The following is a 12,744-nucleotide window of genomic DNA, read 5'->3' as shown; positions in this document are numbered from 1 at the left end:
GTGCTGAAGGCAGATGTCCAACCACCTGAGCCACCCAGGTGCCCCGTGACTATGGAGATTTAAAGCATACAGTTCGACACACAGCTCTGGAATTGCGCTGTGTGATAACACGTTTCACTAGGAATCGGGGAAACTGATGAATTTCTGGTCCTGAAGTCTGAGCTCCTGAGGTAGCACTGGGGAACCTTCTCCCTTAGGTACTGCCCTCACAGCCTTGGGTGTGCAGAACACCTGCGTTCAGAACTCCACAGTCCCTTCTTGCAACATGCTTTGGGATCTCCTGGTGCCCTCCTCTCTCTGTTACAAACTAGTCTCCATATTTCTTGCTAAGTCCCAAATTAGTCGTTTAATCCCTGTTGGCAGTTTCTTCTATAATAAAGATTCCTTCTTATAAGTTCTTTTCAGAAGAAAATTGATTTGTGAGGGAAAAGCAGGACACTGGTGAGAAAAATATAGAAAGGCAAAAAAAAAAATTCTATATTAGGAATATCCACACTTAAACCATTTTTGAAAAATAAAGTAGAATACTACCTTATAATTTTCTGTCCCTGAAATTTTTTTCACATGTTATGAGCAAGAGTTGTTCTTAACTATAATTCAAGAATGACAACCCACATGACTACAAAAAAAATCAAGTGTTTACAGTCAGCTTTTCCAGTGACATAATGCCTTATAGTTAAATGATGGATGGATAGAGGCTTTCACTGAGGTCAAAATTCTCAAGAGCAGGGCTAGTAAAACTTAAAATATCTGTTAATGTTTCTCATAATAATAGTCCCATATGAGAAAAATCTCACTTTGCTAAAATGAAAGAAATTTTCTCATCATCGTGGTGAGGTAATACTTGGAAAGAATATTCTGCAAGTGATACTGAATAAATGGTTAAGTGCAGAGCATTGGCCTCTTTCAGGTTTTTCATTAATTGGCAATGCTCTTTATATTAGGAGGACCCAAAAGTATTGGGAATGCCCTAGAGCATTAGGCTTTGCTGGCCTGAGCAGCAGTGCTGACCCAGTAGTGGCTGTGGCTGATGGGCAGTGGGTGACAGGTAGTGGCTCAGTGGGATACCATTCATCCCGCCCTGGGAACTGGAGCTTTGGGACAAAAATCCTGAATGATTCAAGTATTTTCCCCAGAAGTATGCTTTAAGAGGTTCCACTTTGTTGTTGTTCTGGTGACTACAGCAAACATATGCTTAAAGTGAATTCTTAAATTGGGGGCTCGTTTGGGGATTTCATTTTCTTTACGGTCTGCAGTGAATTATCATTTCAACTGTGTGCCTTTTTCATAAAAGCATTTTACGTTGTACTGAAAAGATTACATTCTTTTGGCTTTGGAGAAATATTTCCTGTTCAGTTCAAGCCATTAAAGCCTGTTAGCATTTCACATCTGGAAGCCCCTGCCCAGAGTCAGCCTTCCATCACCAGGGAGGGGAGTGTGGCCGCCCAGCTTGGCTCCAGAGCGCATGTGTGAAACACCCCAGACTTGTTTACTTCCTGGAGGCCCAAGTGTGCCCTTGCGGTTTGGGTGGGTGGGAGGCTTCCTTCCTCTGGGGGGTCGTGTGTGTGTGTGTGTGTGTGTGTGCGCGCGCGCGCGCGCGCGTGCGCGAGTGCTTGTGCCTCCTGGACTGGGGAGGAGGGAGTCTGTCTTCCCACCGATGTGGGGAGGGGTCTTTCTTCCTCCAGAAGGGCAGGGGTTCCCCTTCCCATTGAGCACTGAATGCTTCCCCTCCTGCTGTAAGCATCTCCTTTTTTCATTCCCCCCAGATTTCCAGAAAACAAACCCAAACATTTTGTGTGTCAGAGCTCAGCTGCTGGAGCTTTTCTAATGGGGGATTTCCCTGCCCATCTCCACCCCCCACACCCAGACGGAGGAGAACTAATTAAAACCCAAAGGGCTGAAAATGGAGCTTCCCTCCCCTAGGCTGGTTTGCCCGCCCCAGGACACTTCTTAGGAGTTTGGGGTCTGTGCCCAGCTTGGAGGATTTAAAGGGGGGAACAGAGCATGGGTGCCCGGTTGTTCTGTGAGTGTTGAGGTGTTTGCAGCTGCCTTCCACTTCCCAGAGGGTTAATCTCTGCCTTTCAGGGCCCCGCTTCCCAGAGGCAGGCCTGATTCTTCTTGTGAGCTTCCCCCCCCCAACATTCCCCCCAACAAGGAGAGCCAGGGGTGGCCTGGGGTTACTGCCCAAGGAGTTCTCTGAGGGGGGTCTCACAGCGTCAGCCGGCAGAACCAGCAGGGGAAGTGATTTCATGGTGTGTGAAGAGCAAAACACATTCATTGCATTTCTCCTGACCACAGGCGACCAGAACTGAGGCCAGGTAACCCTTGGCAGCCTGTGAGGCTCCCCAGGCCCTTAGAGCACCCAGGCTTCTGGGCTTTGTGGCCATGGTGAGGCGCCCCTCTCCCAAAGCCCTGAAGACCACAGTGTCCTCCCTGACTCCTGTCCCAAGGGGCCCAGTTGGGCTTCTCAGTGCAGCTGGGGGATGCCACTGTCCTGGGAGCCTCAGACCTCACTGGAGGCCTGGGGGCTGACAAGCATCTCTCCTGAGAAGCCCCAGGCAGCAGGGAGGTGGGAGGAGGCGGATCTTTACTCCTTCCTGGGGGCAGTTAGGGAAACGCGGTTGTTCAAGCTGCTTTCATGGGGCTAACATGCCGCCTGAGCTGGCTACTTCAGGGTCGAAGCAACCCTCTCTCCTGTTTGATCTTCTTGATTTATTTCAATGTGCACAGTCTTTTTTCATACCTGTGGGAAGCCACCTGATTTTCTAGAAGGATGACCAGCGGTTTGAAGGAAGTGCCCAGCTGACTGCCTACACGAATTTCCCAAATGATCGGTGTGAGAAAGGCCTTGGGGGGTGGGGGTGTCTTCTGTCTGTGCAGGGTAGGAGAGGAGAGGGGCGCACACAGGGTGCTCCGAGGAACACTCTGTGTTCCTGGGTTGGGAGAGAGTCGGGCAGGGCTGCCCACTCTCATTTGCCCACCGAATTCCTGTGTGTGTGTGTGTGTGTGTGTGGTGTCCTGAGGGACCAGAGAGGCGATAAAGGTGGATTCACTCCCATCCTAAGCTGAGCTGGGATTGGAACATAGGACTCAGGGGTCCCCTGGGCTTTTGCTCTTTGGGGTTCCAGGAAGGCTTCTGGGCGTGCTGGTGTCTCAGATAGGCCTTAAGGATGTCAAGTTAGAAGGGGTCGGGAACGGGGGCCTAGGAACCTGTTGGATGCTCTTGGGGGTGTATGTGGAATTCTAAAGGGCCTTCTGGGCTGGGTCACTAATGTAATCTGAGTGTTTTGTGCAGATCCTGAGCGCAGTCAGACCTGCTGCTGACTAGCCAAGCATTTTCCTCTCGGCCTCGGTTTCTTCATCTGTAAATGGGGGTGAAGCCGGGATTCCAGACTGGATCCATCCGGCTCCTGGGCTCTAGGCTTGGAAGGCCCAGTAAGGAGTAGGGGCGCCTACAGGTTCAGCTCCGGTGCTCTGTTTTGTCAGTTGCGGGGGCTTTGGGACTCATGGTGGGGAGTCTGGGCTTCTTTGGCTTTTTGCACGTATATGTGAGTCCACAAGCATGTGCCTTTCACAGCAGAATATGTTGGCTGGGGGTACAGCCCTTCTTAGAGAGGGTGAGATCCCAAAGTTCCTCACTGACTTACTCATTGTCACCAAGAGGACTGTTAATTCTTTGTCTTTATTTGAAACATTTGTATCCGTGCATTTATAATTGTAATTTCTTGGGACCCATGTTCTCCTCAAATATTTTTTAAAAAATTGAATAGTGAGAGAACGTATTTGCTCAGTGACTTGTCACTCTCTGTGTGTGCCCAGGACACGTTCAGCATATCAAGCCTGGGGCAGGAGGGGGGCTTACGCATAGGTGGGGGTCTGGTCCACAGGTGCTCTGGACATCCTCCCCTCCACATAGGATGCCCAGAGCCGAGTCCAGGATTCACAGAAGAGAGGGGACTGCAGAGCCCCCTCCCACTTGGGGACATGCCCAGCAGAGGCTGGCCAGCATCCCGGGGAAACTGACCACTGCTTCCGAGCTCAATTGGATGCTATCAATTTGGATGATTCTTTGAGGGTATAACTTTCCTCGCAAGTGTGAGGACAAGAAAGAGATGCTGAGGAGCAGCCGGCGGGAAACTTGCACAGGAATGTGTGCAGGCGTCTCCTTGTGTATGCACACGTTTGCAGTTCCCACCAATTTGTACATTTCAACTCTATGTAACAGTGGCCGAGCGCAAGGAGACGGGCTGGCAAATCTCATCAACTGCACAGCGAGTACAGAGGCCGGCAACATAGTAACTCGAGCTCAATTTTGTCCATTATCAAGGTTCTCACCAGTTAGTGTGGGCTCTCCATGCCCCTGCTTGTGCCTGTGGCTGCTGTGGCTTCCCTCCCTGGGAAACAATTTGGTGGTTTGGGTATATGTAACGAAGTTTCTGTAGCATTCGAAGGTGGGGGTCAGGTGCAGCTTCCTATTTTTTTTTTTTTTAAAGATTTTATTTATTTGTTTGACAGAGAGAGACCCAGCGAGAGAGGGAACACAAGCAGGGGGAGTGGGAGAGGGAGAAGCAGGCTTCCCACCAAACAGGGAGCCTGATGGGGGACTAGATCCCAGGACTCTGGGATCATGACCTGAGCCGAAGGCAGCTGCCTAAGGACTGAGCCACCCCAGACTCCCCCAGGTGGAATTTCCTATCTCCTCCGTGTCCCTGTTAACCCTGCCATTGAATGCCTTCTATTTTCTTTTAGCACCTGATACGGAAATATTTTTTCATTAAAAGAAAAACTGAGGAAACAGGGTAGCTGGGTAGCTCCGTTGGTGAAGTGTCTGCTTTCGGATCAAGTCATGATCCCAGAAACCTGGGATGGAGACCCACATGGGGCTACCTGCTCGGCAGGGGAGTCTGCTTCTCCCTCTCTCTCTACCCGCCTCCCCGGGCTCGTCTCTCACTCACTCTCTCTCTCTCTTTTCCCAAATAAATAATTAAAATCTTTGAAAAAAATTTTAAAAAATAGGGGAACATAATTTTTGTGGCAAATGTTACTTGTGTGCTTACCAAAAAAAAAAAAAAAAAAAAAACCTTCGAGAAATAAGGGACCTCCCCTTTAACAAAAGAATAAAACGAATGTCATTTCTTACTGTCTTTTTTCTCCTGGCAGGTGTTTACCCTGTGGATATTTTGGAAGATGACCCTGAAAGGCATCGGGAAGCAGCCCTGGCTTACTATGCCACGCTTAGGGAAGGGATGCAGCCCTCAGAAGAGCTTTTCTCTCTTCCCACAGGGGAGCAGGTACGTGTGATGGTAAAATCTAACTTACTACAGAGCAGAATGTTAGTACTAAAGAGAGTATTACAGATTTAAAAACAACAACAACTTCTGGAGTGAATACTAGAATAATTCCACTTTGAGAAGCAGAGGAATTCTAGAATCTTGAGGATAAGTCCGGTTATGCAAGACAGTGAACAAAATAGCCTGCTGTGAATCCCACACCTATCACTTCCTAGCTGTGTGACCTGGAGCAAGTGTCTTAACTTTTCTGGTTTTGATGTTCTCGTATCTAAAATTGGGACAATAAAAATCTTTAAAAAGAAAAGGGGGCTCCTGGGTGATCAGTCAGTTAAGCATCTGCCTTCAGCTCAGGTCATGATGCCAGGGTCCTGGGATCGAGCCCTGCATCAGGCTCCCTGCTCGGCGGGAAGCCTGCTTCTCCCTCTCCCACTCCCCTTGCTTGTGTTCCCTCTCTTGCAGTGTCTCTCTCTGTCAAGTAAATAAATAAAATCTTTAAAAAAAAAATTGGGACAATAACAGAGCTTACTGGGGTGCCTGGGTGGCTTCCTCGGTAGAGCATCAGACTGTTGATCTCAGGGTCCTGTGTTCAAGCCCCACATTGGGCGTGGAGCCTATTTGGAAAACAAAAACAAAAGCAAAAAAAACCCCAAGAAAACAAAAAAACCCAACCCTTTCCCCTGCTGGAACTTACCTTGAATTGTCCTTAAGGAGGACTAAATGAGACACTGTTTATGTAATGCCTGGTTGGGCCTCAGTTTCCCCATGTGTCAAATGAGGGGCTTGGTTGCTCTTTGGTCTCTGTGGTTTGGCTCAGCATTAAAATTCAGTTATCTTTAAAATTTCAAACTATTTAAAATAGTTCTATTTAAAATTTAGTTATATCCATATGATTTTAGGCACTGAAAAGACAGACTTGGATTAGGGCTGGGAGAGAACAGAGAGAAATGAAAACCTTTTGTTCGTTAGGATGGCGGGACTGTGGGTAAAAATTTTAAATTGCGTTACTGTGAAGAACATTTTATCCCATGCAGTAAGTAAAAAAAAAAAAAAAGAAAAAAAAAAGAAAAAAGAAAAGAAATATGAATCTTGGGCTGTACCTCAGTCTGTAACACTTCTTTCAGATTTAAGTCCGATCTGTTCCAAGAGACAAGATTTTCTTGGTTATACGTAGACTTTGCTCGTACCTACTGATACCATTGCCGTGTATCCAGCACTGCAGAGTTTTAGTTCACTGTACTGAAGCTGTTCCAGAGTTCATTAGAACAGTGGCTTGTGCAGCTTACACAGTTGTGGCTTTCTTGAGATCTTGGAGATCATGCTAGTTCAAGATCAAGGGCTACAAGAATCCCCTGGGTGATTCTGCAGGGCTGAGCTGCGGACCGACGTCCCTGCCCGCACACGCTTTCAGCGCCCCCTAGTGGCAGTTAAGCCGAAAACGGAAGCCAGCTCTCCATTGGGGTTAGGGTTGCTAATTCTCTGGGGAGATACTGGCTGTGGGCTGCAGGGTGGCCTGGAGTGTGGGGAGGGCAACCTGAGAAGCGGGTGAAATCTAAAAGCTAGCTCTGGAAGGCTCTACGAAGCAGTTTCAGTCCTCAGCTTTCATTTCACCCTTCCTTACGAGATTGCATTACATAAACCTATTATCTGAGTCTGTGCAATGAGTGAATAATTTTAGTGTGATTAGCAAAAACATAATAAAATAAGACAGCTTTTAAAATTAAGTTGTTTTTATGTGATAGAAATGCTGAAAGGACTTTATAGCTATCTGCTTCTCCCCCCCTTAGAAAAAAATAAATTTTCATGAGAAGATTTTCAATTGTTTTCCTACCATTTTAACAGTTACTTAAGAAATGGTAGGCATTCCCTATCACTTAGCAGTTGAAATAGTCTCATTTGGGGTGGTATCAGACTTCCTCATGGCTTTTAGCAAATTTAGTTTTTCTCTTGGAGTCCAGAGAAATTTTTCCAAACGGAGAGAAAGATGAGAAAATGATTTGAGGATACATCATGCCACATTGCTCTGGTTCTCCGGAAAGTCCCAGTTAACTGTTTCCAGTCTTGAAACTGCCCTATCACATTTAAAATACAATAAAAAAAATACAATACAGTAATACTTATTGATTTTTCTGGTAATAAGCCGGTGTATGCTCATTGTATAATATTTGGGAACTATCTCCAGAGACAGAGAAAATGAAAAAAACATCACAATTGATGCTGTGAACATTTTGATATGTTTCCATTTGAGTTTTATTTCTGCATATACTTTTTAAACATTTAGTTCACTCTCAGAATACACTCTCAGGTGTAATAAATGCCATGTCGATACAATGGAAATAAATTCCATGTCGATATAATGCTTTGTACATTTTTTTAAAGGATTTTATTTTTTAGGAATCTCTGTACCCAACATGGGGCTCGAACTCACAACCCTGAGATTTAGTGTTCCATGCTCCCCCCACCGCTGAGCCAGCGAGGCACTCCTGTGCGTATTTTTAATGGCCTCTAATAGCCCCCTCGTGGGACAGCCAGCTCGGGGACGCTCCTGGCAGGGGATTTGAAGACAGGGAGCCACCCAGCTGTTTGCGGCTCTCAGAATTTGTTAGGAAACATTTCTCTCAAACCAGGAGGCCTGTTATAAACTTATACAGGCGACCTGCCCGCCTAGCTCAGCCGACACATTCTCTTTTCATTTTCTTCTGCTCTCCTCCGTTTTCCAAACAGACTTGGCAATGGAACGTGTTGACCTTTTGCTTTGGAGCCGGGAACATTACGTCTGATGGCCACAGAGAGGCTACCAGCCCTGAGTAGCCTGGGAGGGTCCCAGTGTTGGAGGCCCCGAGACGCTGCTTGGTGTTGCCCTTGTTCAGAAGCAAACAGGCACCAGCACTGTTCTCTGTCTCTCACAGCAGAGGTTCTCTGCCCTTGGGCTGCCTCAAAGTCAGAGCCGAGCCTGCAGGGCCCAGAAGGGATAAGGGTTTGCTGAGACTCCTTGCCGAGATCCGAGGCTATGCAGCCGGTAGCCTGAGAGGCGGCGGGGGTAGACACAGGCTTGTTCGGGCTTTTTCTGTGGAGTGGCCTCAGGAGGAACGTTGAGGCTGGCATGGCAGGTAGAAGCCTGAGGTGGGGGTGTGGTCACCAGCTTTTGTGGGCCGAGGCCAGAAGGGGACCAGGGTGGGGAAGGCATTGGGGCCCGAAGCATTTGGAAGGGAGAGGCGGGAGGGTATCCAGTGAGTGGGTGTTTAATCAGTACTGGGTTGGATGGACATGAGGGACGGGGAGGGCGGGCTGGTGGGAGACGGAGGAAGAGCCTTTGTCACATCCCACTTGTGTTTAGCTCAGAGTGGGGTAAGGTTTCCATTTTTACCTTGCTTCCATCCTGTCAAATTAACCTCTGTAAAACAGTGTTCCTTCAGTGAATACGGTGCTAATTAATTGGTAAGTAATTTCCCATGCCCTTACTTTGATGACAGAACAAAATGGCGATTTCATTATTATTTTTTTTTTTTAGGTTAAACTTGAAGCCTCGTCTGTTTGCTTTTGCACTGTGCACCGTGATGAACCTCAACATAAAATATTAGTCTTGGTTAATCCCCAGGACACGAAGACAGGTTGGTAGTTATTAATGGATTTAAAACACGGGGATTCTGGGGCGCCCAGGGGGCTCAGTGGGTTAAAGCCTCTGCCTTTGGCTCAGGTCATGGTCTCAGGGTCCTGGGATTGAGTCCCGCATCGGGCTCTCTGCTCAGCAGGGAGCCTGCTTCCTCCTCTCTCTCTGCCTGCCTCTCTGCCTACTTGTGATCTCTGCCTATCAGATAAATAAATAAAATCTTACAAAAACAAAACCAAACACGGGGATTCTGATTTTATCGTTTACAACTGGCGGGAGGAACTATGTCGGAAATGGGGGCTGGACTCTGAGGCTGGACCTAGAGGAGTATCAAAGCCCGAGGGCTGTGTTCTCGGCATTTCGACCGCTGACAGCTGGCGCGTTATTCGTGTTTACCGACGCTCACGTGGATTTTTGTATTGACGCTGGACTCCCTCTCAGCCACGATGACTGTATTCCGAGCTGCTTTGGAGGGGAGCCCTTGCTGGTCTCCTTAATAACATGCAGGGGTGCATGCACAGGGTGGCGCCCGTTTGTGCGACTGTCTCACCGCCCTGGGCCTCGGGAGGCTTCTGATGGTCTAGTGAGTTGCCCGGGGCCACGCAGCCGGGGCCTGGGAGGGAATTTTTGCCAGGTGATGGTCAGGTGAGGTTGTATTTCTGGTGGGGAAGTTTATGGAATCTGTAACTCATTTATTCTTCCTCCGCATCATGAAGAGGCCATTGGTGACTGGTTTCAGCTCCTTGGAGTGAGTGCTGAGTTGGGTGTGAGGCAGGGAGCTGGGGGAGGCAGGGAGCTGGGGCTGTGGGCTGTTGGGCAGCAGGAGGTGGGGAGGAGGGGTTAGAGGTCTTTTGCTAGAGTTTGCAAAGGGAGCTTCTCCTGGCTTTCCTGCTCCCCAAGAGACAGACCTTTGCCTTTAACCCTTGCGTGCCTGTCTGGGCTTTGTGCTCAGAGGACGGCCTGCCTGAGTGGTGTTGCAAAGCCCAAGGTGACATCCTCGATGGGATAACATTATTCAGCACAAAAGACTGTTGTTCATGCTTCTTTTCTTGTTAATCTGGAGACGCAAGTGCGCTCAGCTAGCTGTCTGGGAGTTTTTGAACGTTGGCAAAGCCTCTTCATTGCTCCGAGGCTGAGGGTCGGCTGAGCTGTGTGTGAGAGCTTCTGGGTTGAGGTTTGGGACCCCTTTCTGTCCTCCAAAGCCAGCCTGCCATGAACAAGGGGGGCTGTGAAAACCCCAGGCCTGCGCCTTTGCTTTGAATTTGGGACTCCCCCACCAGGTTAGTGAAAGTGACAAGATGTGCCCACAGGCACTCCTCGGCGAACAGATTGTCAAAAAACTCAAAATATCATTTGTCGATTCTAAGAAAATGTCCAAATAGCAGCAGCAGCCCCCCCCCTTTTTTCCGGCATTTAACAACATCCTGGTTGTAGGTCTTTAATGATCATTTGCATAATGTAAACCTATGACTGACTCCTAAATCTGTTTTCTATTTATACTGTACTTAATTTTTTGGTTGTTTTCAAGAATGCATTGTAATAAATATTCATAAGGTCCGAGCAATCTCACTTTGGACCTTTCCTTATATATCATAGTGCTCGAAACAATGTTTTCAAATGTCTTCCCACTGGCTGGGGCTCTATGGCGCTCGCTGAAATTTTGCACGAGTTCCAAACACCGTACAGGTATAATCCATACCTCACGCTCTTCAATCTAGTATTGAGAAGCCAACACAACTGCATAAATGCACTTCCCGTAGCTTGAAGCAAACGGACTCGAAGCAGCTGATGGTATCCCTAGACTCTCTTCCAGTCTATCCCTAGACCCTATCCCGTGACCAGTTTGCCACTTCCCTGCTGGGCTCTATGGTGACCGTTGATTCTATGGTCCCTGGTTCCTTTGTAATTCTGTTGGAAGGGTTATGTCTGCGAAGACCGGGGGTATGTATGCGTGTGCGTGTGGTTAGATGGATCTCACGCTGTTTGATAAGCCCTGTCCGTGCATGCATTAACTATGTAGAAGTTGGTTGAAGCCATCACAGCCATTTGGGACAAGCCCACAAGCAAAGGAAAATCACCCCGGAGTTCTGAATTCCTGGGCGGGGGGTGGTGGGGGGCAAGCAGTTAATACTCATGACCCGCTGTTGTTAGGATGTAAGTAATAAGTCTCTAGCTCCCCCGTTGAAGAAACTGGGAAGGCATGTTCCAGAAAGGTGGTTTGGGAAGCACATTCCTTCGTCCCCATGGGGTTCAGTCTAGACTGTTTCTCGGTCAGAGGCCTGTCACCAAGGCTGCTGAGGACCCCCCACATTGCTTAGTTACCTCTGTATCTCTCAAGGGCCTTTTCTTTCATTTCTTTCCCCTTGTTTTGTTATTCCTCCTATTTTTAAATTATTAACTGATGTCAGCTGTTTACAGAGAGAAAAAAATGACTCCTTATCAAAAAAAGCTGTGGTCTTTTTCCTATTTCCTGCATTAAATCAAAACTGCTGACCCTCGCATGCCAGAGTCCCATCAGCTGATGGCCTTTTGCCTTTCTCGTTTCCTGCAATTTGCAGAATAGAATCGGATGAACCTGGGCGGCGGTGTCAGAGACAACGAACTTGGTGTCCTGGCTCTGCACCTGACAGGGGACCCAGAGGAGTGATTTGGTCCGAGCCAATTTTGTCATTTGCAAAATGGGACATCCTGCTTGTAGGGTGCTTGGGGGAATGAAGTCCTGTGTGATAATCTGGACCTCCCCCCGCCACGGCCCCGGGCAGAGAGCAGGCATGACCCTAGCAGAATTCTTCCATCGTGGCGTGCCTCTGCTTGCTTTTCCTCCATCTTCTGGTGTTGTGTGATAGAAGTCTGGGATTTTAGTGCATGAGGCCTTCTTGTCCACTGTGGGCCAAACGTTGGCCGCTGAATTCCCTCCCTGGTGAATTCTGCTTGCATACCTTATGGATAGGAAGGCAGTACCACGATAGGCCGGGTTAGTCTGTTTTTGAACAACCCTAACTGTAAAAGAGTTGTTCCTTCTACTGATCCCAGACTGCCTCATTGGATGAAGGTCATGCAGTCCATCCACAAACAACCAATGATCAAGGAGGCTGTGTCTCTACACAGAGAAAGGCACTGATGGTAGTTCTCATCCTCAGAAAGCACAGTGAGCCCCGGCACGGAAGGGGGGCTGCTGGAAATCAGACGTGACCTGGGATTGCATTGATGGAAGGATGAACCCCCAGGGCAATTAGAGCTCCGTTCTCTTTGTTGCCGGTCAGGCCCCCCAGGAAGCCAACTGGCTCTTCTCCGTGGAGAAGACCCGGGTGATGAGAGGGCTTGAAGACCATTTGAACAAGGTTTGCGGAACCCAGGGCTGTTTGGCTTTGGAGGAGGGATGCGGGGTTCCGGAGGCTCACCATCAAAGGGCTGTTTCGATCCTTAGATTCAGTATTTTCCAAGATGATTTTCCGTGGTGCAACTGAATTCCAGAAGGAGAAAAAGGATGGGTGATCTTTGGAGTTTCAGTTCAATCCTAAATGTATCAAGGAAAAAGTTTTCCTTTCCCACGAACATGCCTTTGATGCTTCTCTAACCCTTGTTCATCTTAAAAACAAAGGCAAAAAAGAAAATAGGTCTCCCAGCTGAGAGCCCATAGCTAGAATTGAAAGAGTTGTCTAAGATTTATTTTTGTTACAGCCAATGATGCCTCCTTTGTGGTAGGGCTAATAAGGTTGGTGTATAATTCTGTCGGAATGAGGAAGGTGCTGTCTGGGCACCGCTGGCTTCTAGTCTGGGATGGCTTGTTTTATTCTAGGACAGCTCTAGTAGAACATTCTTAAGGAGTCCAAACTGATATGCCTG

At 48.1% G+C, this 12,744-nt stretch overlaps 1 protein-coding gene across 6 annotated transcripts in view; it reads left to right on the top strand.

Annotated features, from left to right (window-relative positions):
- Nucleotides 1–12,744, top strand: part of FAM169B (family with sequence similarity 169 member B) — an 86,685-nt gene that overhangs the window by 13,994 nt on the left and 59,947 nt on the right. For 4 of the 6 annotated variants that reach the window (XM_032342163.1, XM_032342160.1, XM_032342161.1 and 1 more), the window contains exons 2-3: nucleotides 5,161–5,291; nucleotides 8,800–8,899. In XM_032342163.1, coding sequence (XP_032198054.1) covers nucleotides 5,161–5,291; nucleotides 8,800–8,899 — 231 coding nt within the window. Of the gene's footprint in view, nucleotides 1–2,348; nucleotides 2,835–3,295; nucleotides 3,436–5,160; nucleotides 5,292–8,799; nucleotides 8,900–12,744 lie in introns of those variants that run through there. The other 2 variants (XM_032342164.1, XM_032342165.1) reach the window with 2 other exon arrangements.

Source organism: Mustela erminea, chromosome 5 (assembly GCF_009829155.1).
Source record: "Mustela erminea isolate mMusErm1 chromosome 5, mMusErm1.Pri, whole genome shotgun sequence".
Classification (NCBI taxonomy): Eukaryota; Metazoa; Chordata; class Mammalia; order Carnivora; family Mustelidae; genus Mustela; species Mustela erminea.
Note: the sequence above shows the minus strand (reverse complement) of the source record. Positions and strands in the feature narration are given on the sequence as shown.